Below are 25,138 nucleotides of genomic sequence, written 5' to 3' on the forward strand. Positions count from 1 at the left end.
CCCCAGAAAAAATACAGGTGTCACAATTTTGTTTTTTCACACTAAAAATATTTCTGTTTAAGAATTTGCTTGGAAATCTTAAGGATAATTCTGTTTTAAAATGTAACCTTGTTATGTTGGTGGGTGATCTGAATGGAAGAAAAGGTTTGTCTCTCTCTTTCTCTCTCTCTCATTTTTTTAAAACTAATAGAAAGAACTAATTAAGGGAAAGCTAAAGGAATTGAATTCAAGGTTTATATTGCACATTTAAACTAATCTTTTTACAATGACGTCTTTCGAAAGCTGTGTAAGAATACTATTCATGCCCTGTCCTATCTAGCAAATCCTCCCCAGAAAAGGAGCAAAATGAAGGATTGTCATGAGCAAGCAATAAAGACTTTCAAGGAAGGGGTTCTATTCACACTTGTTGTTTGTCTACTAATTCATTAACATTTAAAAATACTGTATAATATCCTAGTTTAAAAAAAAAAGTCCAGTACCAGTCATAGTAGGTGTGTCAGCTGTACTTCAGGGAAAGAATACCCTTGACAGGGTTAGGATCAAGTTTTTAAGTGAAAATACAATAGAACTCCAAGGAGCAAAGAATTGTTGAATAAATGCAACGTATTCTCAAGTATTCTTATGTGCCAAGTGCTGAAATGTAGTGCATCTGTGAACATGCTGAAGTGAAGAAAACCATCAGTTCAGTAGTTGGTGATTTTGTATAGCCGAAGCAAAATGGCTCTGTGCTTCAGAAGCTGCCACTGCATTTAGAGAGAGCTTTCTGCAGGTCCTGAAATATTAATGACCAAGGTTTAATGTAGTAGAACAAAAGATTATGTTGTGTTAAGAAAAGGGGGGAAATTCCTGTGAATTGTAGAATTTCAAAACCCTCTCCCCATGCCTACTGCATCCCCTCAATCACTTTCTAGTCCCAGAGTCTGAAAAGAGGGTATAAGGTGGGGATTGTCCCCCCAGAATGTGTAACTGCCATATCTTCCTGTTGTAATAAAATGTTAAAACCACAGCAGAATTTTCGTCCCCTATGTGGGGCTGGTTATTCTGTGCTTTGTTTACCATGTGTCTTGGTATTAGGAAAAAAACAAGTGATAGTCATTCATTTTATAATTTGTATGAGCCATTAATACAATTAATTTAGACATTAGGTTTTAAAAAAAATAGAAATGGAGTTTGCAGTATAAGTGGGATTAGTTAGGTCTCAGGTTGTATTTTTTTCATCTCCCTTTCTTTTTTACGTTGCAAAAAAGTGCTCTCTGTCGGCATCTATGTGTATGTCATTTTCAGAATTAGGGCTTGATTGTGATCTGAGTTATGCTAATGCAAACCAGGTGCACCACCATTTTCAATAGAGTTACTACCAATTTACACTGGTGTAACTCAATTCGGAGTCTGTCATTTACATGTCAGTGGTTTTAAATCAAATGCATCAAGGCTGCTAGCAGTATTTGAGCTCATTCGTCAAACATTGCAATTCCAATGTAAAAAAATATTAAGGTAGTTTTCCCTTCTTTTGGCAGCCCGTACTAATGGATGCAGAATAATCCATTTTACACAAGTTGTCTTTGTTTACTGTGACTGAGTGACAGCCTGTACCCCAATGGGTTTCTATTTGTGTTCGGGGATTAATTGTATTTGATGTGGAGAGGTTGGGCTTGACCCCAGAGCTTCTTCCTGCCAAAGCAGCGGTTTCTGATTTTAATCGAAACCCCAAGGCCATTTGAAGTGTAGCCAAAAAGCACCTTGCAAGCTGAACCTTATCTAATTATGTGATGTGTATAAACTCTGGAAGCATAAATCTTAGTCATTGGAGCAACATGTTATTATAAGATTCACTGGTCCAGTGACAGCCAAAGTGAGTGAGGCCGAGATTGATTCGCAGTGCTTTTATTGACAGCGCTCCACACATCATGAAGTTTAGACTCGTTAAGGAAATTCCGTCAGTGGCTTTGGTTAGGAAGAGTGAAGTAACTCGCTCCTTTACAAATGTGTTGCTAAAATTCCTGTCTAGGATATCATAAAAATAAAAGAATAAATTAAAAATAACAACAACTGGATGAGTGCAGAGAGGAAGAAAGGCATTGAATGGGACTGCCTGTTCCTTTCTGTAGGCATACATCTAACAGTGTGGGAACTCTAAAGATAGTCTAAGTGCTAAATGAAGAGCCTCGAGAGTGAGTCATGCTGTAAATATTGGGAATAACCCTCCCTCTCACTCTGTCTGTTCTTATAAAAAATGCCTGGATGTTTGCTCTGGCCCCTGAAGGTTTGAAAGCCAGTGGTGTTGGCTACCTTCTTTCTTTTGCCAAGGCACAGATTTCTAGGATGACATATCTGGGGGTCCCTACTAAAACTTGCTATTAACGACAGTAATGAGTTTTTTCCAAGTGATGTAAAAGTAGCCATCCATGTAAATGAAGATGATGTCACTGAAAGGTTGCCAAGTGCACATGGGGATTCAGTGCCAACACTGCAGTTATTGGATACCCTAGCTTCGGGAGGGAAGAACATGTTTATTTCCTCCCTTGGGGAGAAAGAGCCAAATTAATCCTGCCTTGCCAGAAGGGAGACATGCCATTTCCGGGCATGTAAAACTCAGAACCTCCCTGCCAATCACAAAGGGTGCCTGTTCCACTCCATCTCCAAAATTGGCACTGTCAGACTGTCAGCTGCCATTCCTTAAGTGGTTATAGAATTAAACAGTTGTGCCCTATTACTGCGCTGTATGAGTGTGTGCACACAGGTGGGAACGTTGAGTGACATGCATCGGAATGCATCCGATGAAGTGAGCTGTAGCTCACGAAAGCTTATGCTCTAATAAATTTGTTAGTCTCTAAGGTGCCACAAGTACTCCTTTTCTTTATGCACGTCCATGTATAACACAAAGATGAAGCAGATTTTCCAGCAAAGTTGGTAGGGAAATGTGCTTATAGGTGCTCTTGTAACATCACCAGACCAGCTTCTTAAAGGCCCTTGTTTGAATTAGAAATTAGTATCTCTCAGTGTAGGTCTAGCAACTAAGAACTTGTTGGTTTGTTAACTTCTCACTTGGGACTAGGTGGGCATGATTTGTTCTTCTTTGAAAATGTCTCCAGCCTAGGTTTTGAGTAAAGGAGACAGCATTTTATTATCACATCCTGGGCAAATAACACTCTCCATTCCCTTTTCTCCTAGCTTGCAAAATCGGATACTACAAGGCTCTCTCCACAGATGTTTCCTGTGCCAAATGCCCATCGCACAGCTACTCCATCTGGGAAGGCTCTACCTCCTGCACCTGTGATCGGGGCTTTTTCCGAGCCGAAAATGATGCTGCCTCCATGCCATGCACTCGTAAGTCAGACTCTCTTATTTAGTTATTCTTTCTGCCTCAATAATTTGTATGAAAAATGTTCTCTCGAGATGCACGTTTCACTTTGAGAAGTGAGCGGCAGCAACATTCAGTAATCGTTCCTCTTTGCCAAGTAAACACAACGTATCAAAAGCGGGTCTCTTCCCAACACAAAGCATAAAATGAAATTTGTAATTAAATGAGAGATGAAATCAGTTGCTGAAAAAATAAATAGCTCAGCAATAATAATCAGAGATTTGACCTCATGCTCTGTCATTATCAGTGGCAGAGACAGGAATAGAACCCGTATCTCCTGAGTCCTAGTCCAGTTCACTGTCCTCTGGATTACACAGCCTATTCTGTTTTAAAACCTTAGTGTTTGTAGAAATTGTGATACATTTGCTCACAGTTACTAGGATGAATGTAAATATTTGGATATTTAGTGAGACTATCAGTGTTGATTAGCTTAAAATTTACAGCATGACTCCTTAATGATGGCAGTAGCAGTCTTAAATACCAAGATGCTTGGTTTGTTGTGCCCCTGATACATACATAGTTTATAAGTGCATATGTGCAACTTGTAAATCCTCCAGTCCCTCCAATTTGTGGGGAAAGAGGAGATTACATTTTAATTCCACAAGGATGTTTTCATCAGGGAGAGCATGCCTATGGGGGTAACTACAACTATATCAGGCCAGGTATGTGTTAGTGGGTCATGCTGTTTAAGAAGTGAGACTTAAACCATCCCTCAGCCTAATATTTTGATAATTGAGGGTTTTTTTCTGTACAAATATAATATTCTGAGTTAATAAACATAAAGGCTATATTTTGCTGGGGTATATTCTTGGCTCCCATTGAAGTCTATAGGGATTGCTTTAGGATCAGAATCAGGATGTGGTGGTGTCTGTGAGAGAGAGAGAGAGAGAGAGATTTTTTGTTTTGTTAGTTTTTTATTGTAATCCAAATTTCTTATGGGGAGATGGGTCACATTTTATAGTGTCCCTTTTAATCTTCATTTTTCCCCTTCAAAGAAGAAATCATTTTTTGTCCATCACTGTTATAGCACTGCCCCTAAATTCCAGCCCTTCCTTTCCAATAATTGCACCCCTAAGCACCATTATTATACCAGCTACAGATTCTAATGAATACCTGGCCTTAGTGAGAGAAGTCCTGACCAAAAATGAAACTACCAAACGAAGGTTTGAGGTAAGGCGACACAGTATGTGCAGGTGACCAAAGTGCAAAGAGAGAGTTCTAATGGATAATGAGTCATATCCAGGAAATGGTTTTGTGGAAGGATAACATGTATATTTACAAGTACAGTTCTTTCTTGTGAAGCATGTTCCTGCAAATGATCAGTTTGGGCTAGGGTCCATGTTTGCTAAGTTTAATCACTGTGGGTGAGGTTCTGACCAGCTTGTGTGTGTAGTGGGGTTGAGGCTGTTGCGGATACTCGGTTACAACTGCAGTTGCTGTTCTTGGGATTACCCCCCCAGGGTTATAGCTTAACCCAAAAAGTTGGAAACCAAGAAATGGGGACACAGCCATGCCCCCACTCCTCACTTCTGCAAATGAGAATACCAGGCACACAGAAACAAGGAGGCTGCATAGTACCAAATGCACTAGAGCATTAGAGAAGAATGATGGTCCAGGTCTGAGCTCTGCCTGGAACAGTGTAGATTTACCCTGTACCCACTGTAGCCCAGTGCTATGATTTGATCCTGTATATATTAAGGAAAGAGTGTGCATGCATGCGCTTGCATGTGGTCTGTAAGAAATGTGAAATGGATTTGTTTTGTTGGATTGCTAAAAAAAGTTAAAGGGTTTATTTCTGTGTGACCCAACATGAAGGAGAACAATAAGGTTATTTCTGTGTTTGTTTATGATTGAGAAAGCAGTCACATACGGCAGGCCGCACACTCTCCAGCACACCCTCCTCTGAAGTTTTTGGCTTAGCTGTGTTCTAATGTTGTTTATGACTATGTATGCTTATGACATATACAACAGAAAAGGCTCTGATAATGCAGTGTATCCCCATGTGAGCATGTTAAGGCTTCATCCCACAGCAAGATGGGTTTTGCAAGAGGATACCTGCCTCACTGCTCCTTCCAAAACCAATTCCACGTAGCCATTGGACAACTCCTTCTGGGCAAGTGAAGGAAACCATTTAGGGAGCCTGTATGTAAGTAAACCCTCCAGAAGAACCCCCTGAGTTTGTTTACCTTTCCTGACAAAATGTGGAGACGAAGAGGAACATAAACATCAGAAGTTTTTTTTCAAACTGATTTCAGATGCTAATCAGTTCTTACCAGTTGGTTAAACCAGGTGACAAACCCAATTCCCTTGTGCTGACAGCCATAATAATCAGGCACCTTCTTTGTTCATTATGCTCTCTTTTTAACCCTGGTATTCTCATTCAGCCCTGCATTTAGTAATCACTCAGTGTGACGGCACACTAATGAAGAAATAAAACACAGTATCTGAGATCCATTCTTCTAGCAAAAAGATAGACTATGCTCCAGTGGCTTGTAAAATCAGGTTTCTGTTCACTTGGAGAACTATTAGACCAGGTGAACAAAAGTAGTGTTGGGTAATCTGGAGGGAAACACCTGGAATGCACTGTGGATTGATCCTTTTTTTAACTATATATTATTATTTATAAACCTTTTTTTAAGATGAAGAACTTCAGTCTTCTCAGGATTCTTTTCTGTAGATCCTTGACCCTTTGGTATCAATTTCTTTTAGTAATATATCGGCTGCTCTCTTGTCATTTGTATCTTACCCTTTGCAGGCTTGGGGAGGAAGACTCTTACAGCTTTCCATTAACCTGATTGTACTTATGGATGAGAGGGAATTAGAGATCTTCCTCCCTTCCCTTTTACACAATTCTCAAGTTTATGAAAATTGCCCCTAGTTTCTGATATGCTGGGCTGATCATGTTCCCCAGAGTTTGGAATATTCTGACACTACCCCCTCTGCATCAAAGATTTGATGAGGAATATTTTACCTGTTCTCTGGATTTGTCCTGTGTTAAGTTATACAAACCACTTTTTAACTCTTGCTCATGCCCCCTTTAAGTAAATGACAATTCGACTCTTAGTTATACTGGTAGAAATCAAGTATAGCTCCACTGATACCAGTAGTTACTCCTGACTTACACCTACAATACTGAGAGCAGAATATGGCCAGGTAGGGTTGCATGGGTCTGAATGACAGCAGAGTTTGAGCCACAAGTTGTAGCTGGGACATGTGAATAGGGCAGACATAGATGCACAAAGACAGGAAGACACACGTTTACTTATGGGACAGAAGGGAACTTTCACTTCAGTCTCCCCTCCAATGGATAATCACTGATGTTGTGTCATTGCCAAGGAAAAGAACCACTTCCTCCTTTCTTAGACAAAATTCTCCATCTTACTTTGCATCTGCCTCATCGGCTAAGTCAGGAATTCAGGCTTGCAATTCTAAAGCGCACAGGGCTTGTCAGCTGTGTGCTAGGGCAAGGAAATGGTATGATTGACCTATAGTACACTTGAGCAGAAATTATGGAAAACAGTCATTTTTCCCCTCTGGAACCATGGCAAAAGTTATATTAATGCAACTATTCAGACCTTCATTATACTTCAGTACTTGTTGAGAAGATGATTCTATCATAAGGTTAGCACTTAAATGGGATATTAATGGTCTCCAGAATAAACAAAGCTATGAAAGGTAGAAAGCCACCAATTTAACAGTCATGCTCCTCATTCCTGAGTTTCTCTTTCTAATCTGTGAGGGTGCCGATTTTAGACATTTTTTCCCCTTGCTAAATTCCACTCTGGCATAGGCAAGTGTAATTCGTACTCAAGTCAATGAGAGTTGCTCTTGCTTACCCTGTGTGTCTCTTTCACTGTTTTTTAGCAAACACTGCACACATTATAAGCTGGTATAGGGCACTTTTGTGTTGTTTATATTGCCTCTTTGATCAAGATTATTAATGGTTTGTGATTGGGAGCATTTTACAAAAGAGAGATTATTAGCATAGACTGTCCAGCTTGAGATCTGTCTTAGTAAATGACCCTGAATAATTTAGACCGTTGTGCCACCCAAACAAGGACTGATTGATTGATAGTTTGGCATGGCCTAAAATATTCCTAAAACAGCTGCTTTTTAAGACAGTTTATACCAAAGGAGCTTAGAGTTAATGAGAACAAATTTAGCAAGATGTGTGATGAAAGTGCCTGCTTTAAAAAGACTCTCTAGTTTAGGTTATCAAGAAATCAAAAGAGCCTTACTTCAAACAGCAAACACCACTTAGTTTGTCTTTACATTCACCTCTTCTAATTGAATTTAGTGCACTTCTGTATTTCCTCCAGAAAGTATATTGTTTTTAAATTACCAGTTCAGTCCTATTACTCAAGCCCCCAGCTTCTAATGCTTTCTGACAGTTATCAACATAATGAACCATAATGAAATGATGAACAATCTACAGTGGAAACTCAATGCGGATTCCACTAGTGCTGTGTGACTGTGTTGTTAAAATTTGAATGTAAATTAAAATAACACTGTCCTTACTTGTTTCCAAGGTCAAGGTTTAAAAAAAGGTCTGTAAGGTCTAAACACTTTAATCTTGCAAATGTTACTTTCTCATATATGTCCTTGATTCTATCCTCTGTTACACTTAAAATATCACAAAGATAAACATTGGCCTACGTTTTCAAAAATGTGGGTGCAGTTACATACCTATTTGCAAATACATTCATAATAACTCTGCATGCGAATGACTAATTGCCCATAGAGCTGGTCATCTGAGCATTTAGTATATTTACTACAATTGCTTACATTTTTGCATAAAGAACACACACATACATTTTTTTCTTAAACTTAGCCCTTCACTGCACATCCAGACAAATTCTGTTTGTCACCTATTCTAATTGTATATAATTTGAGGTCAACTGTTGGTGCAGAAGAACCAGATAGTAGGGGAATACATGTGGCCATGGAAGCGGTAGTGTGTTGCAGGCAGCTTTAGCATGGACTTCTCTATATTTTCTTCCCAGGGTTTCCCTCATACTTTTTCTAGAAATGCAGTTTGAGGCCTTCAATGAGAAGTTGTACCATATGCTATGAGAGAGCAAATGAGGACCAGTGTAAATGCCATTGAAACCTACACAAAGGACCAAACTTATTTGGCACCCTCCTATCATAAGAGACTGTGTATCCCAATGTAATAATTCTGCCTCACATTATTAGAAGACCATAATTAAACAACTGATTTTATTATTCCTTTAAGACAGATTTAATTATATGAAATGCTGCCTCATCTTTAAGGAACAATAACCCATAACCGTATTGTGTAGCACTTCCTTCATACCAACTGTTAGCTTGAAAAACTTTTTAGGGTAAAATATTATAGTTGCAAACTTATACAAAAATAACAGTGGCAGGAGAAAGAATTGTATTTAGCAGAGGCAATAGGGAAGAGTAGTTTGGAGGATTTTTTTTATTTTGTTTTTAGATGAGATTTAGAAATATGTCATCAGTTAGCTGCAGCTATATTGGAAGGGATTTTGGATGACAGGATTTTCACAGGAGAAGGTTCTCTCTCCACAAACACTGTGATTGGATGAAGGGACTGAGGAGAGGCTAAGTGGGAGGAGGGTATGGGACAAGAGAGGGGTCGACTCACTGGAACAAGTTTATAGAACATTTTAAAAACAAAGAAGGCATTTTTTGGACCAGATCTTGATGTGAATGGGGAGCCAGGGGAGTTGTACAAGGCTGTGTATTTATTACAATTAAGGCTAAAATCAACAGTTCATTAAAGGCAAGATTCCCTTGAGATATTAGCCAACTTCTGCCTCTGTTTCTCCATATCTTTAAATTAGTACAGACATTTACTGGATTAGTTTGGGACCCTGATTTGGCCCAGTACTGAAGTCCATACTCAGGCAAAATTCCCATTGAAGTAAATCAAGTTTTGCCAAAGTAAAGAATTCAGCGGTTTGTTGCAGTGATATGACCTATTTTTCCAGGCTGGACTTTTTCCTATCCAACGTCCAAAGAATCTTTTGCCAGCTGTAATGAGTTTCATTGCTTTTAATCTAAAAAAGCAATTGGATGGATAGTTGCTCTTAGCTGCAGTTAAGCTAGTTAGTGAAGATGTGGTCGTGCTTCTTTAGGCTGTCTGAGAGCATGAGTTGCCACACGTGCTGTGCTGGTTTAGGAAGGTCAATAGTTGTTACTAGAGTAGCTATTAGTGGGGGAATTCAGAGAGCTCACACAATGGTGACGTGTGTCTCAGACCTCCAATGGAACTTTAATAATAAGAGCTCTGCAGTAACTAGCTTAGCTTCAGAGAAGTGGAGATATCAATTGCATTGTTCTTTAAATCAAAGAAACCAAGTCTTACGTATCCAGTAACCAAAGGGGAAGAGGTCTTTTGGTATGTCAATAGGAAATAATGCATGCCAGGAAAATGTACATTTCTATCATGGGCCCAGTTCCAAAGGTCCTAGTCAGGCAAAACTCCCACTGACATCAAAGGGAGTCTTGCCTGAGTAAAAACTTTGGAATCCGCCCCTTGTGTATCAATCAGATATCCTGGTGAATCTATTAAAAACCTGAGCTAATATTAATCTGTGTCCAAAAAGAAAGGAAAGTAGCTGATGATTGATATCTCAAGTGGTTGTTACATATAGTGGACTGTTGACTTTAGCCCTCACCGTTGTAAAAACATATAGCCTATAATGATAAATGACCAGGAATGTCCATGCAGCTAAGAAGCAACCATTGCCCTAAATGGCAGCCCTTATGTAAACTAGCCTACAGCAACCAGAGAGCTGTCCACAACTGCTGAAAGAAAGCAATTAGTGGTAGCAACATATACAACTGTCAGGGGAAAGCATGGGCTTTATTTCAGAATCAAAACTTACACATCCCAAGTGTTTACTCTGTGTTATAACCTGTCTTTCAGATGGAGAGAGATTAACAACAAAGGCTTATCTGAAGGGCTTCACAGCCCAGACACTGAAGCATTATTGACAGCTCCAAAGTTGTACATGATTAATGAAGCTTTATAAAATAGAAAGAGGAGAACCAAGGTGCTTCTTCTTGAACTCTTGTCCTTGCACCAGTTTCCCCTGTGTTTCAGTGAGGCAGCAACAGGAGTTTGAAGGAATTTATCTAATTATTTATTTGAGGGTTTTTTTCTGTACACCCAGTTGTAAACACTGCAATCTTCATTCGTGCTTGACCTTTGTCTCTAGGGAGTTCAATTTTAGACTTGTGATGGATTAAAAAAAATACTATTATGGTTAAAAGACGTTGGGTTCTGAGAGCTGTTCTAGATATGAATCTTTCTCCTCTTTGCATCTCTTTATATAGTCCTTTTTATTCTTGCTATATTGTATGCAATGTCTGGCTTCCAAACCTCATACAACAGAAGATGTATTTGATTTTTTATGACTTATTGTACAGTGAATAATATGTGTCCAGTTAGGTTTTCTTGCCATTAGAGGAGCTGACATCTGGACATTTACTCCCAGATGCCTATGGTGCAAAGTTGTTCCTGTATTTTATCAAAAACTTCAGGGCTTTCCTATAGTTTACTCAAAGTCAAGTTGCTGATTCAAATCAGTCCTATTCATATCAGGTCCCTTTTAGATTACAGTGAGTCTTGGCTGGTCTTTTCTGTTGTATGACTCTGCTATGCAGTTGACTAGGCTCTCCTTCACATAGGGCTTACTCCTGAGGCATTGGAGTTGAGGACAGCCAGCATCTTGTTGGATCAGGCCCATAAAATCATTCTGTAGAGCCTGAGCCAAAGCCTACGGAAGCCAGTCAGTCTTTCCATTGCCTTCATAAGCTCTGGATCAGGTCCATAATTTAAATTTTGCTGAATTTAACTGTGTTCAATAAAACTTTCTTGGTTTAAAGATGAAGATTAGGCTTGCTTTAAACCACAGCGGGGCATCTTGACATTTTATTTTGTGGTAGGATTACAACAATCCTTATCAAGCTAAGGTCTGTCTTGCCAGTACCAGGATGGATAGATGATTCCCTCCCCCCAAGGATAGCACAGGGATCGTTAAAGAAGATAAAAGTCCTTTTTGCATGTATGAGGTTTCCTAATGTTTGGTGGGAATTGCCAGTGAGTTACAGCTTCCTTTGGGCTTCATGCTACAAATTAGAAGTAGACTGAATGCTGGGTGAGAACCCATTCAAAAGTAATAATTATCCATTGCACATTCTGCACGGGTATCATGATGGAGAAATGTTCTTTTACACACACACATACACAGCGAATGAATGGATTTGAATTCCAATCATTGAAGGCCTGGTACTCAGGTACATAATAGGTACTTAGGCCCAGATTTTTAAAGGTATTTAAGCATTGCAGCACTGAGCACTGCAACACCCAAGGCTCATTTTCAGAAGGATTTAGAAACTGAGTCCCATTAAAAATGCGATACAGTCTCCTCAACCAGGTAGATGCTATAATGAGCGGAGCAGCACTTAATACCTTTAAAAAATCTAAGCCTGAGTGCTCTCAGTGCCTGCTGACCTCCCAGAAGGCTCTCTGCATAGGAGGCACTCACCTTTCAGTGCACCTTTCAGGATACAGCCTTTTGGGGGTTTAGGCTCTGCACAGCAATAGCTAGTTTTCATTTCACACTGTATTGTGTAATAAGAGTCAAACTGGAAAGACGAGCTTTGGTTAGGGCCTGATCCACAATCCACTGAAGTCAGTGGAAAATCTCTTGTCTAATTTAGTAGTCCAGTTAGGAATCCCCACCTCTTTTTAAAAAATGACTAACAGAAAGAGTGCCTTGTTTTAAAGACACTAATGTCAGTAACTGCGCAGGTGTTTAAGATAAAGCCTGGCCTTGTGTGGTGTATATTTGGAAAACCTCCATTAACAGGTCTGTGGAGAGCGTGGGTTTCTGTTTGCTTTTTTAATAGAACTGCACCCACGCACATGCACTCTTTCAAGATAGTAAACAAAATCTTAGCCCAGGTTGGTAGTAAACAGATATTGTTACCATCTGATTGCTGATGGTATCAGTGTAGTCCCCGATGGGCATGTGTCACAATCACAAAATCCACCAACACAGGTACCCTTATAGACACCCTCAGCAGAGAGGCCAAGGACTGAATTGGTACAGAGAAAGGCACGCCCTGCAGCTTCTTGTGCTGATCCCTCTAGTAACAGGGCTGAGTCACTACAGCAGGGCAGTTGGGGCAATCTTGCACAGCTACTCTTCTGTGGCTAAATAGACATTAGTTGTCAGTTCTATCAATCTAGCACTTCTCACAAGCACTAAATTCACTTTAAAAGCATTAAGAGGCATATTTCCCCCAGATGTTAAACCCATGCTGGATCCTAGAATTGATTTTTTTTTTATCTAATACAAAAAGCATTACTAAGATACCCTATAATGACTATTCAGGTTCATTAAAAAGAAAACACTTTATCTTAAATGCTTTGTCCACGTAAATCCAAAGAAAAAGGGGAAAAATAAACCCTCTCCATAGCTTTTGTGTAAGAGAAAGCCCAGGAGTCTTGGTAAAAAAGGTGTATGTCATCACTGGATAAAACAACCCCGCACATACCATCCACATTAAAAGACCATCCAGAATTTCAGAATGTTGGTTATTTCATGATGGAATGCTGACATCTTGTCAGGCTGAGGCAGCTTTGATGGCTTGAGACCCATGCTATAAATTCCTCATTTTGCGGCGTCTCACTATGCAGAACGACAAAGTGGCTCAGGAGCTGCTTTGCTGGAATCCTTTCTTTCTTTTCTTCTTTTGCTGTCCTTTAATCCAAACCTTCTAACCAAGTATTGGTGCTGGACTAAATTATCTGGTCTAGTGAAAACAGTATTTCCTATGCCAAACAAGTCTATCAGGGTCCAGTCATGGAAAGGTATAATTGAATTTACTGTCTGCACACACCCAGGGAGGTTTTCAGAGAAACACCTTGTTGGGCAGAACACTAATAAAAATGCAATATGTAAAATCTCTGCTATTAAAACCTTAGTCATAGCAAGAACTCACATGAAATCACCTAAAACAATATATTCAAATTTCTAACCCTAACGCACCCATGCTGATTATTTCTCAAGGCTTTTAAGGGCCATGTAGGTCAGGGAGGATTTACAGCAGCAGGGAGACAGGGTAGGTTGGGACTCTGAAGGTATGTCTTTGTGAAGTGCCAGACTGTGCCTGTATGTCACAGATCATGGTAGTGGGTAGTATTAAGAGGCACTGCCCTGGTGGGAATACCTCTGGTCAGCATAGTGCTTCCAAGATTGCAGTCATGGCGCCACCCTTTGACAAAGTGTAGTATTCACTTTCCTCCGTGCACACAGGTTCTGTTCTGCTGTCCTGTAAAGGGGTCGTGGTCTGTACTTTACTCCTTTTGGGGAGTCCTGTACCAGCAGTAGTGCTAGATTTGCACAGTCCTGGTACATTTGGGTGCCAGGACTGTGATTGTGCCAGGTCCCTGAGCCAAAAGGGGAATGGTGCCTTTCCTTTCCCTTGTGCATGCATGAAGGACTGGGCATAATCAATCCCTATGTGAGGAAGCTGTGGCAGGAGCATTGATCCAATTGCATGGAATGTTCTTTGCACCACTTGCCTTTTGCAATGGTTTAGCACACTCACAGAGCAACACTTTTTTCTGACAGAACCATTTTGGCACGTGCACACAATGGTTGTGTGTTAAGTGGTTCAAGGTTAGGGACAACATTAGTCATCTGACAAGTATCATTTCTGTATTAAACAAAAACTCTTTCTAAACAGAGAGCTTTGTAGTGCTTTTCTGGAAAATTGATAGACACAATGCAGTGCAATGAAATGTACCTCTCCTGCTACGCTCAAGGTCCCCTGTTTGCTTCAAGTTACCTCATGGGTTAGACTGATGTAGAGTGGGTGTTGTGATGTGGAATTTATGGGGTCCAAGAAGTAGTAAAATTCAAAACTTCCCTTCCCTCTTTGTCTGTGGAACATGCATTATTATGATTCCTGCACCTGCAGCTATTAGAAAAGCACCATAAATGACTAGACATGATAAAATCTCAAAAATTGGCAACATGGCAGAGAGCCATCACCCTAACCCCTCCTGTCCCATATCCAAACCTTCCTCCATGAGGGCCCAAAAGGAGAACCCCCATGAATGCAGCTCTCTGGCCTGCAGAAGGTGCCATTTCCCTGTGTGATCCCAGTAGCATGTTTGCTCCCTCCACTTGCTTTGCAGTGGAAAAACACTGGCTTCGCTCTATTTATGGCCCTTTGTGTCCATGAAAGGATTTTCCCCTGTGTCATTTAAAGGGTATTTTCTTCTGACCTGGCTCAGGAAGCTCTAGGCATGTCCGAAACAAAGGATGTGCTGATCGCAGATGACATAGGAAAAATGCCCTGTATTTTATAAAACAGACTTAAAACAGGCTTGTCAATCTGAAAACTCTGCCCACTCCTAATTCTTATAGCTCCATTAGCAAATATGCTTCAGGAGGAAAGGAAATTGCCTTTCCCCTCCCCTTAATGTCAGACCATCATTGAGTAACTCCCCTGCATCTTCCTTTTCATGCTGGAGGTGGTATGCTCATCTCTGCGACCTGCAAGCATCTGCTTCCCTGGCTTTCTGCTTCATTGCTTCTCTGTTTAGACACTGCTGTGCCCTGTCCCACATACTAATTACTGACTTTTGCTTCTGAGGAGCTTGATTCATTGTGGCACATTTTCCCACGTGAAACTGGACACAGAGCTTTGGAAAAGCGTCTTAATGCCTTAATGGTCTTCAGAGTAACTCTAGGTTTAACCCAAAAGTTGCTGCAGTGTCTGAGCCAGATGCAGCTGTTTAGGATATTTGAAGTATATTATAGGCCAGACTGTACAAACCTTGCTCATATTCAGTATCTTACTTCATAAATGCGCCCCGTTGAAGTCAGTGGGACTTTTTGCAGAGTAAGGTACTACTTGTTGGGAGTAAGTGTTTTATAAGCTGGTCCTGTTTTAAGCAGCAAAGCACTAATCAGACTCTGCCTTAATGGCAGTCCTTCTCATGGCTCTCCAGACATGCAAACAAGATGGGGTAGATGCTATTGAAGGTAGTGGGGTTATAGTAAGTGTCGTGGCATGTCTGTAGAAAAAGTCTCACTTTAAAACACTTCGGCATTTGCACGAAGCCAGGAGCTGTGTTTGTCCAGGGCTTAGTCCTGCGAGGTACTGAGCATTTTTTGGGATGCGTTCATCTTCATGGGTGTTCAGCTCCCTTAGCAGGCAAGAGTGGGATCTGATTGCCCTCGGTTTATTGTACTTCTGCTGTTTGTTTCTGTATGCTTTTTTATTTACTTTCCAAAAGACATTTTAACTTTTTAATTCTCTTGTTGTGATGAAATTGCTGGAAGGTGGTACAAAAAAATTTCCCACAAGACAGAAATACTGAGGGACAAATGCTGTCATCCTGTGTGTGTAGCTTGAGCAAAGGAGTTTTGTGTAAAGGAGTTTTGTGATTCTGGAGGGTGAATGGGAATCCTCCATTTGCCCATAATTCCTAACCAGTAGTTCTGTGGCTTTTACTGAAGCTCATGGCAACAATGGTGTCCTGGACCACTGCCCTCACCCTTAGTACATTCAGGGGCTATTCTGACCAGTGGATCTGAATACTTATATACCCACTGGATATGCTTCTTTCCTTGCTTGATTCTGAAACATGGCCCTTCAGGAAGTTTTACATCAACTTTTACAGAGAGGAAGGATGGCTTTGTGGTTAAGGCACTGGACTGGAACCCAGGACATCTGGGATCAATCTGTCTCTGACTCTGCAGAACACTTCCAGTGTGACCTAGGGCACCTCACTTGATTGGTTATGCCTCAGTTTCCCCACTGTAAAATGGAGATAATACTTATTCCTTTTTTCTACCTTTTGTCATGGCAGGAGCTATCACTTACTGTGTATATGTACAATCCAGATCTTAAAGTGCTGAGGCCCTGATCTCAACTGGGGCCTCTAGGTGCTACCATAGTACAAGTAAGAAATTATAAATAAAAACCTGCGTGGAGCACTGTTCTGTGGTGAAGAAAGTGTTCAGACTACCCCTTGCAGAGGCTTCTTGGGGCCTGATCACCTTACTTACTGGACCCCACCAATTCCACTGCCTTTCAGGCCCAGAAGTAGAAGGTTTATCTCTGAGAGAGAAGCAAGGTTTCAGAATCTGGACTGGATCCGAGGGGTTGCTCTTTAATTATTACTGTGTGAGGTGCTCAGATACTAGGGGGATGGAGTACCTTGGTACCTTAGATAGATAAATAGATTGATCTAGTCTCTGTATCTACGATCTTTTTCCTTTACCCACCTACCTCACATGCTAAAGACCCAGGACTGGATGGCCCCTTTCTGTTTGTAAAACTCATACTGGCTTCGTGAGATGTTTCAAGTGTGGACCGAGGATATGACATGGCCTTCACAATCTCCCCTTCCTTAAAGGAGGATACTGCCCCGACTGCAGTCTGCTCCAAAGCTGAGACCTTCTTATCCCTGTTGAGTCTGGGCAAGCAGATCAAATCTGTCCCTTTACCATCCTTTAAACTGCGTCATCCCTTCACTGTTACCTTCTGCTACAATTGAGTTGCTTTGCAGTGTCAATAATGTAATCCTACTTCAGCTCTGTTAATTTGGTTTGTGGCCATTGCCTGATGGGTGTTTCTATCTCTTTGCCACCTGTCAAATTATGATTACTTTATTTATACATATCACAAAATTGGCTGAAATTTTTCAATTTTTTCAAAAACAATTGTTTTTTTTTTAAAACAATTGATGAATTTTTAAAAACCATGAAAAATGTGAATGGAATTTTTGTGTTTTTTTCCCCCGGCCTACCTCCTTTTCCCTGTAGAGATGCATCCGATGAAGTGAGCTGTTGCTCACAAAAGCTTATGCTCAAATAAATTTGTTAGTCTCTAAGTTGCCACAAATACTCCTTTTCTTTTTGAAATGTTTTGAATGTCTAAATATTGATGAACTAACATAGTTTGAGAGAGAGAATTTTCAGGAAAACTTGTCAACTTTTTTCCCATTTTTTGACTAGCTCTAAAAGTCCTATTTTAAATTGGGACCTTCTAGAAAAGGGTTCCTCCCCAATATCTTTTGGGGTCATAAAATGTAAATCCGAGACTGTTAAGCACGTGATCATGTCCTTCAGAGAAGGGCCTTCAATATCCTAGTCAATTACCAACTCTCTTTCTTACTTTCTGCCTACCGTATTCCCCCTGCAGTTACATTTGCATCAGAGACAGTATTCTTCCTTATTTCCTGTTCTCAGTTGTTTCTGTAATTTCGATGTGCATTGTTAAGTAGCTACTGTGTTCCACCCCCCAGAAGTGGCTGCATTTCACTGGTTGGTAAAGTGTTGGTAAAGTGTTCCTTACAGTATAAAATCCTTTACCTATCTCACAGAGTGTTCTGAGTTATTCTTGCCAAATCTAAGTTTTCTAAAATCATGAGTCTGAACTCAAAAAATTATGAGGTCAGCTTTAAAATCATATATGATTTAAAACTTACTTTTTGGATGTTCCTGTTACTTTTGAGCCTGTACAGGAAGATAGCTGCCTTAAATACATAAATAAAAATGCAGGCCTGCCCATTGGCTATTAGGCAGGGGTCTCAGACTGGCTTCAGTCTAATTGGTAACAGTGGGATGTGGCAGCCGTCTTTCCATGAGTGAAAGATATAAGGAGGTGGTGGCCATCTTGACTGAGGACTGCCTGAGGCATTATTACCATTATACGTAATGGGGAACTCTGGTGATGTTGAATAAGTGCAAAAGTTTGTAGGTTTGATGCTACCATCAGGAGATCACAAGAGATTTAAAAAAATCCATAATATTGTAAAATCTGTGATAAAACTTATGATAAAATATCAAGAGTTAACTTTGGTTAATGTCTAAAAAAATGCTTTGTGCTCCTCAGAGGGTATGGTTATTATTTAGTAACAAGTTAATTTTTCATCTTCATTAAGGGGCCAATAAAGTGAGATATGCTGCACAGTCTCCACTATCATTGACTGCAGTGGGAGTTGGGGCACTCAGCCCCTCCCGGAGACTGAGTTTTGAGATGCCCTGAAGGAATATTTTCACGTGTTTTTAAGAAAAGCCATTTTTGTTTTCTAGGCCCTCCGTCTGCTCCCCTGAACCTGATTTCCAATGTCAATGAGACATCAGTGAACTTGGAGTGGAGCGCCCCTCAGAACAGTGGTGGCCGCGATGACACCTCCTACAACGTGGTGTGCAAGAGATGTGGGGCTGGTGACCTCAACCGCTGTCGGTCATGTGGCAGCGGTGTGCACTTCAGCCCCCAGCAGCATGGCTTGAAAACCACCAGGGTCTCTATTACTGATCTTCTGGCCCACGCTAACTACACCTTTGAAATCTGGGCAGTGAATGGGGTGTCTAAGCAAAACCCCAGTCAGGACCAGGCTGTCTCAGTCACTGTTACGACAAACCAAGCAGGTAGGCCTCTAAATGCACTCTCCTCCTCTTCCTCTCCCATCTGCTTTTTGCAAATGCCTTGACTTCAGTTCATGTCTTCGTAATTAAATGAATGAAGAGAACCCAAAATATAAAGCGCTGAGCCGGATCCATATTTTCAGGATCATTTATATGGAGTAATGTTAATGTTCAAAGGTAAGCTGTGGGTAGAAAAACAGAAGGGTTTGATTAGGACTTTTAGGTACAGCCCTGCAGCAGCAGTGCCCCCCTCCCAGTGCAGCACTTTATTGGTGCATGATACTGGTCTGTCTCCAGTTTCACATTGTTGGGTAGTGCTAAGGGGGTGCAGCTATGGCACTGCTGCTTCTCTGCATCCTGTGGGAGAGACCCTAAAAGTGGAAGTGATTAGGATGGGAGTTACAGGGGGAGTAATCTGCACTTCCCCAAGCTTTGCCTGGCACTTACAGGGGCTATTCAAGGATCAGAGGTATTAACTCTTTGCACGCTTCTCCTACACTGTGCACCCTTATACATGGCAAGCAGAATCTGGCCCATTGTTAAATATCTTCATAACCAGGTTACTAACAACATTTTCGTTTATCGAAACTGAAGTAGTTTTTTAATATCAAATGAACCTTTCACCGTTTAAGCTATTTTGTTTGCTTTTTTGCTTGTCATCCTGCCAAGACAGTGAAACTTGATTTGTAAGTTTCATCTCTGTTTAGACTATACTCCATTCCTCTTTTTGGTTTTGATTCTATATGCTTGACTTTGCAGTACTGCAGGAGAACTACAGTATTTCGTTCAGATTCTGTTTTTAAATTTTAATTTAATGAAAACTGTTTTCATTCAGACACAGCCAAAGTTTCAAATACAGCCTCCACACTGGAAGTGTGTGTGCAAAATTATTTACATATGCACTTGCATTTGTACAACTCAGATCTCTAGACATCGTGCTTACCAGACCCTCAGATATATGACCTGATCCAGCAAGGTGCCAAATGGCGTCAACTCTCATTAAAGTGAAAGGGACGCAACGCCTCTAGGAATGGGTCCATAATTAACATTTATGTACAGAATCATGGTTTTGTGTACACACTGTTGTATAAATATCTAACCAGTTAGAAATATACGTACTTATGCAGGCAAAATTACAAATACAATTTTAGAGTTGTGGTTCCTTTGAAAATTTGGTCCTGTATTTTTTTTGTAGAACCTTTTAACTGATGATATTCCCTTAAATTGTGATTTCAAAATGCAAACTATTAATTTGGCCAGGACTAACAGAAAAAAGGACTGACAGAAAACACAGAGAGAGAATATTAGGAGCGAGCTTTGGGAGAGCATTCCATACAGAATATGAAACAGCAAGGTTGAGGACTGCAGTAGGATTTGTATTTTGTGCAGTGAATGCTTAGCAAAGAAACAGCTTTTGATTTTTTTGACATGTCGGGGGGGAGGGCATTAGTGGATGCATTATGCATGAATAATTAAGTGGGATCCATCTCCTGTGTGAAAAATTCTACCATCTTATGCTTTAATATTCAAACCGGAATCTGATTGAATATGCAAACCAGAATTGATTTTGTTTATTATCTACGGGTAACAGTTGTTCACATCAGGAGGTATGTATTTTTGCCAATATTTCCTGCCGTTAGTCTATCAAATGCTTCAGGAGGCCAGGGAAAACTATGCTAGTGTGAATGAAAAGGAACTCGAAGATGCCAGACTGCCCTCTCTGCATTTCACATCACATTGGGCGTATAACGTCCTAGGATAGCCATGTGAAAAGTAAGAACTTGTGGCCCGAATCTACAAACCTTTCCTCCCGGGAGTTAATCCTTACATATGCAAACAGTCCCTTGACTTCAGTGGAACTGCTTGGTTGAGTAAAGGTTTGCAAGGTTGGGCTCTTGGGTTTTACAAGTAGTTATTCATGTAATCATTGTAAATGGGAGTCTGGAGTGCACTAAAATTCCTATGGCAGCAATTTTCTGTTGTAATATTTCATTATAAAGAGACACTGCCATGGTTAAATATATAACCATATATATATCCATCCACAGGGCATGTTTTTGCTTTCACACCATTTTTACACCAGTGTAACTGCCTTGATTTCACTGGAGTTACTCCTGATTTACACTAGTATAAATTAGATTAGACTCAAGCCCCTACAATAAAAAAGCTGTTTGGCTAATAAAACTTTAGCTGTTAAAACTGAAAGAATTTAAAACATCTTATACATTTTTTGCTATGTATCCTAAGACATTCCCACACTTGACAGAAAAAAAAATAGATGCACTCCATGAACATGACTCTTTACTCACGTGAGCAGCCCTCTTGGGTCAAATCCTGCGGTCCTCACTCAAGCAAACACTCTGTGACTGCATATGGACTGAGTATATTAAGTGACTGAGCAGAATCCTGGGAGTGGGGCGGGGGGGCTGCATGTTAAGTGTGCAAGTACCTCCTAAGGGCGTTCGGATATGCCATTCTCAGAAAATATTTCATTACTAACTACAAAATGTGCAATTTCCTGAAATCTCAGAGTAGATTTTTAAATGTTGATCTAAAAATGATCTCTATGTGTGAGCCTCTTTAGGAGGGAGAATGTGGGGGCAGATGGAAGGCACTGGGAAATCAGTATATTTATTACTGTACGTGATAAGAGCTTGAATATAGGTACTGCAGCTACAGAAGAGGTGCAGTTGAAGGGCACAGGTGCTTTCTGTTTGCTTTTGCCATTTTACTCAACTCAACTGAGACATTGAACTAGGCTATTCACTTTTGTCTCTCTCTATTTTTTTTTCAGTTAGCAGCCCTTCTCAATTTCCAGTGCTGCAGGAAAATGTTTATATGAAAATAAACACAACTTTTGTCATTGACTTTTTTTGCAGGGGGAGGGGAGGAGAGAAATATATTGAAAAATGTACTAGTCCTAGATCCTGCTTTCTTAAAAGACCTTGTTTCTTTTTTTTTTTTTAAGACTAAATTTCAGGTCTCAAACCAATTGAAAATCTCTCTTTAATGTTAAAAATAAAACTTCAACATTGTGACATTTTAAGAATGTTGGTAGTAGAATTCAGCTCAGCTTTCTGCACATTGGTTATAAAATGATACTTTTTTTAGTACCTGGGAGACTGACACACAGGACACTTCCCCTCATTTAAACTTGGAAATATAGATATATTTTAAAGAAGCAAAACATGACATGGGATGTTGTTGAAACCTACTGGCAGTGTCATTATTGCAGTGAGCACAACAAATGACTAGTATCAATGTTTTCTAGCACCCGTGGCGAATTTGGCCTGCTGTCTATGTTCATGACCAAAGAAAATCACAATTAGTTCATCATCTAAAAGTGAAGTGAAAGCACTGTGGAAGACCTGCAGGGACACCATTCTCGTACCGTGCCAAAAGAGGCTCTACGAGGAGGTTGACTGAATGACATACAAATCTCAGAGCCTTATTTTTTCCCAGAGGATAATGCTGTGAAGCTGTTCAAAATTAAAAGTAAATCTCTCAATAAAGAGACCTTTCATGACAAGCAGGAAGCCTTTGTTTCATGGAGGGGGGCACAGTACAGTTTATATTTTTATTAGAATACAGCCTAAGCCATTTAGGTCTCAAACCTGACAGCCAGTTCACTGGGAATAGTCCTTGATCTGTGTGTATGGCTGCATAGCGCGGAGAGGGCAGTGTTCTGGATTGATGCTGAAGCAGTTCATGTGGAATGAGGGTCAACAGGAAACAAACAAACTTCAGATGAGATTTAAACTAGAAAATCATTATGTTGCTTTCCTTCCTCTTTTTCCTTTTTCGGTTTCATTTTATGAGGGGCAAGGCTCTCTTTTCGGTCCTTTTCTCGAAGAAATTATATGGCTGATGTTTGTGAATAGACATAAACAGGACATCTGGTGATTTGTTACCTTGTTAGGTTATCTTCGGCTCAGTTTCTCCTTAGGTGGACCATGGCAGCTAGATGGATACAGGATATGCCAATTAGGACAGAAATACTGTATAAATAAACAGACCTGGTCTTTTCCCTCATCACACCAGACTGTAGATGTTTTAAAAAGTGCTGGTGATCAGAGTCAAGAAAGGATCTTATGAATATCTCAGAGTTTCTGTCCCTCTCTGCCTTCCCCCCCTTCCACCAGTCTGTCTAGCTGTCTATTTGCCTGTCTCAAAGATGCTTCATGTCAGAGGCAGAAAACTGTGGCAGATCATGCTCCAGTCTTTCTATCTTCTCCCCTTCCCCCCTCATCTGCTCCCCTGGTCTCTCAGCATCATACGGAACCCTGCCGTTATTTGCTTTCCATTTTATGTAGTAACTATCAAGGCCATGGAGTTATCAGTGCTTGGGCTGGACACCTTCCCCTGCAACGTGGACCCAAATGAGTTGAGTATTCCTTGGAGCCTTATTTCAGTGGTAATGATTTTATCAAACTGTGGTGTCCATATCCATTCTAGATATTCAAGCTCTATGTGGTGAAGGAAGAGGCTGACACTCTTTCCCCCCCGCCCCTCCATTTCCTTATTGAGGCACAATTACTAAAACAAAGAAAAATCTAAATGTTCCTTTGGAAGGAGTCTTATTTAAACAACTAGAATTTTTCAAAATCAAAGTGATCAGGATGGTTTGTTTGCTTCCAAATGACTCACCATCTCTACAGGATTTTATGATAGAGGAACAAATTCTTATTCCATCTTTTGGAGTAACTTATTTCAAAGCTGGTCTTTCCTTTCAGACATTGATTAGCATTCCACACACATTGCACCACGCAGCACAGAAAATGCATATAGGGTCCTATGTTCTGCCAATCTGATTTAGCCTGTGCAAAAGCAAATAAGGATCCATGGATATATTGTGCCCTCAGACAGTGTACACTGCATACATTGACAACAATAGAAGTTGCATGCACAGATCAAGAGCGTGATATGGCCCTTAGTTTGATTCCCATACATGGAGCAAAACCTGCCAATGCCACTTAAGCTAAGGGCTTGTTAGTGTTTTCCATCTGAATACCAATGCCACTAAAACTAAGAGTCTGTCAGTGTTTCCATTTGAATCCCCCCCTTCCCTAGGTATTCATAACTCAGCCATAAAGAATTGCTCCACACTGAAATATAGAGATATATAAAGAGGTTGTTAATTTGCAGGAATTAAAAGAAGCAGCAGCAACATGGACCTGTAAGTACATGGACACACTTAGGGCTTGTCTACACAAACATTTAGTTTCCAGGAAGCTTGGGTGTGAATATACCCTGCAGTATCCTGCCATGCACTAACTGACCATGTGGACGCTGCCGATGAGCATTAACATGCCCAAGGGCACTTTAATCTACTCCTGTTACAAAGCAAACAGTTAGTGCACAGCAGCAGAGTCCCTACGGACAGTTTAGTGTAGTGCAGGGTATATTCACATCCCTGCTTGCCACAAACTGTAAGTGTTCATATAAAGTTCATGTCCATATGAAAATAAAATCAATTGATTCTTCAGATCTATCTATCTAATTCAGGGGTGGGCAAAGTTTTTGGCCCAAGGGCCACATCTGGGTGGGGAAATTGCATGCAGGGCCATAAATGTAGGGCTGGGGCAGGAGGGTGGGGTGCGGGAGGGAGTGTGGGGAGTCAGAGGGGGTGCGGTGTGCAGAAAGGGGCTCAGGGCAAGGAGTTGGGGCAGAGGAGGGGTGCAGGATGTATGAAGGGGCTCAGGGCAGGGGGTTGGGTGAAGGAGGGGTGAGGGTGTGGCAGGGGGATCAGGGCAGGGGATTGGGGTGTGGGGCATAGGAGTGGTACGGGGTGCGGGCTCCAGCGCCGCTTACCTGGAGTGGCTCCAGGGTGGCAGCGGCGCCGCGCTGCTAAGGCAGGCTCCCTGCCTGCCCTGGTCCCGCGCCGCTCCTGGAAGCAGCCGGCATCACGTCCCTGTGGCCCCTGAGGAGGAGGGAAAGGGGCAGAGGGCTCCGTGCACTGCCCTCACCTGTGGGTTCCACACCTGAAGCTTCCATTGGCTGCGGTTCCCTGTTCCCGACCAACGGTTCCCCATTCCCGGTGAATGGGAGCGTCACGTGTGGAATCCACAGGTGAGGGCAGCGCACAGAGCTCTCTGCCCACTTCCTACCTCCCCAATCCCGGGGCCGCAGGGACATCGTGCCGGCCGCTTCCAGGAGTGGCTGCGCTATGGGGGTGGCAATCCCGCGGGCTGGATCCAAGGCATGCCTGTTTATGTGGGGGAGTGAGTGGTGCAGGCATGCGGGCATGAGTGTGTGTTGAAAATATTATTGAAAGGAAATTGAGTCAAAGAAAGGACTTTTACATTTCGTGCTGAAAGTGGTG

At 41.1% G+C, this 25,138-nt stretch overlaps 1 protein-coding gene across 3 annotated transcripts in view; it reads left to right on the top strand.

Moving 5' to 3' along the window:
- EPHA4 (EPH receptor A4) overlaps positions 1 to 25,138 on the top strand; it is a 129,756-nt gene that overhangs the window by 60,234 nt on the left and 44,384 nt on the right. For 2 of the 3 annotated variants that reach the window (XM_038416275.2, XM_038416276.2), the window contains exons 4-5: positions 3,172 to 3,327; positions 18,481 to 18,819. In XM_038416275.2, the coding sequence (XP_038272203.1) occupies positions 3,172 to 3,327; positions 18,481 to 18,819 (495 nt within the window). Of the gene's footprint in view, positions 1 to 3,171; positions 3,328 to 18,480; positions 18,820 to 22,087; positions 22,390 to 25,138 lie in introns of those variants that run through there. The other variant, XM_043492090.1, reaches the window with a different exon arrangement.

Source organism: Dermochelys coriacea, chromosome 9 (assembly GCF_009764565.3).
Source record: "Dermochelys coriacea isolate rDerCor1 chromosome 9, rDerCor1.pri.v4, whole genome shotgun sequence".
Classification (NCBI taxonomy): Eukaryota; Metazoa; Chordata; order Testudines; family Dermochelyidae; genus Dermochelys; species Dermochelys coriacea.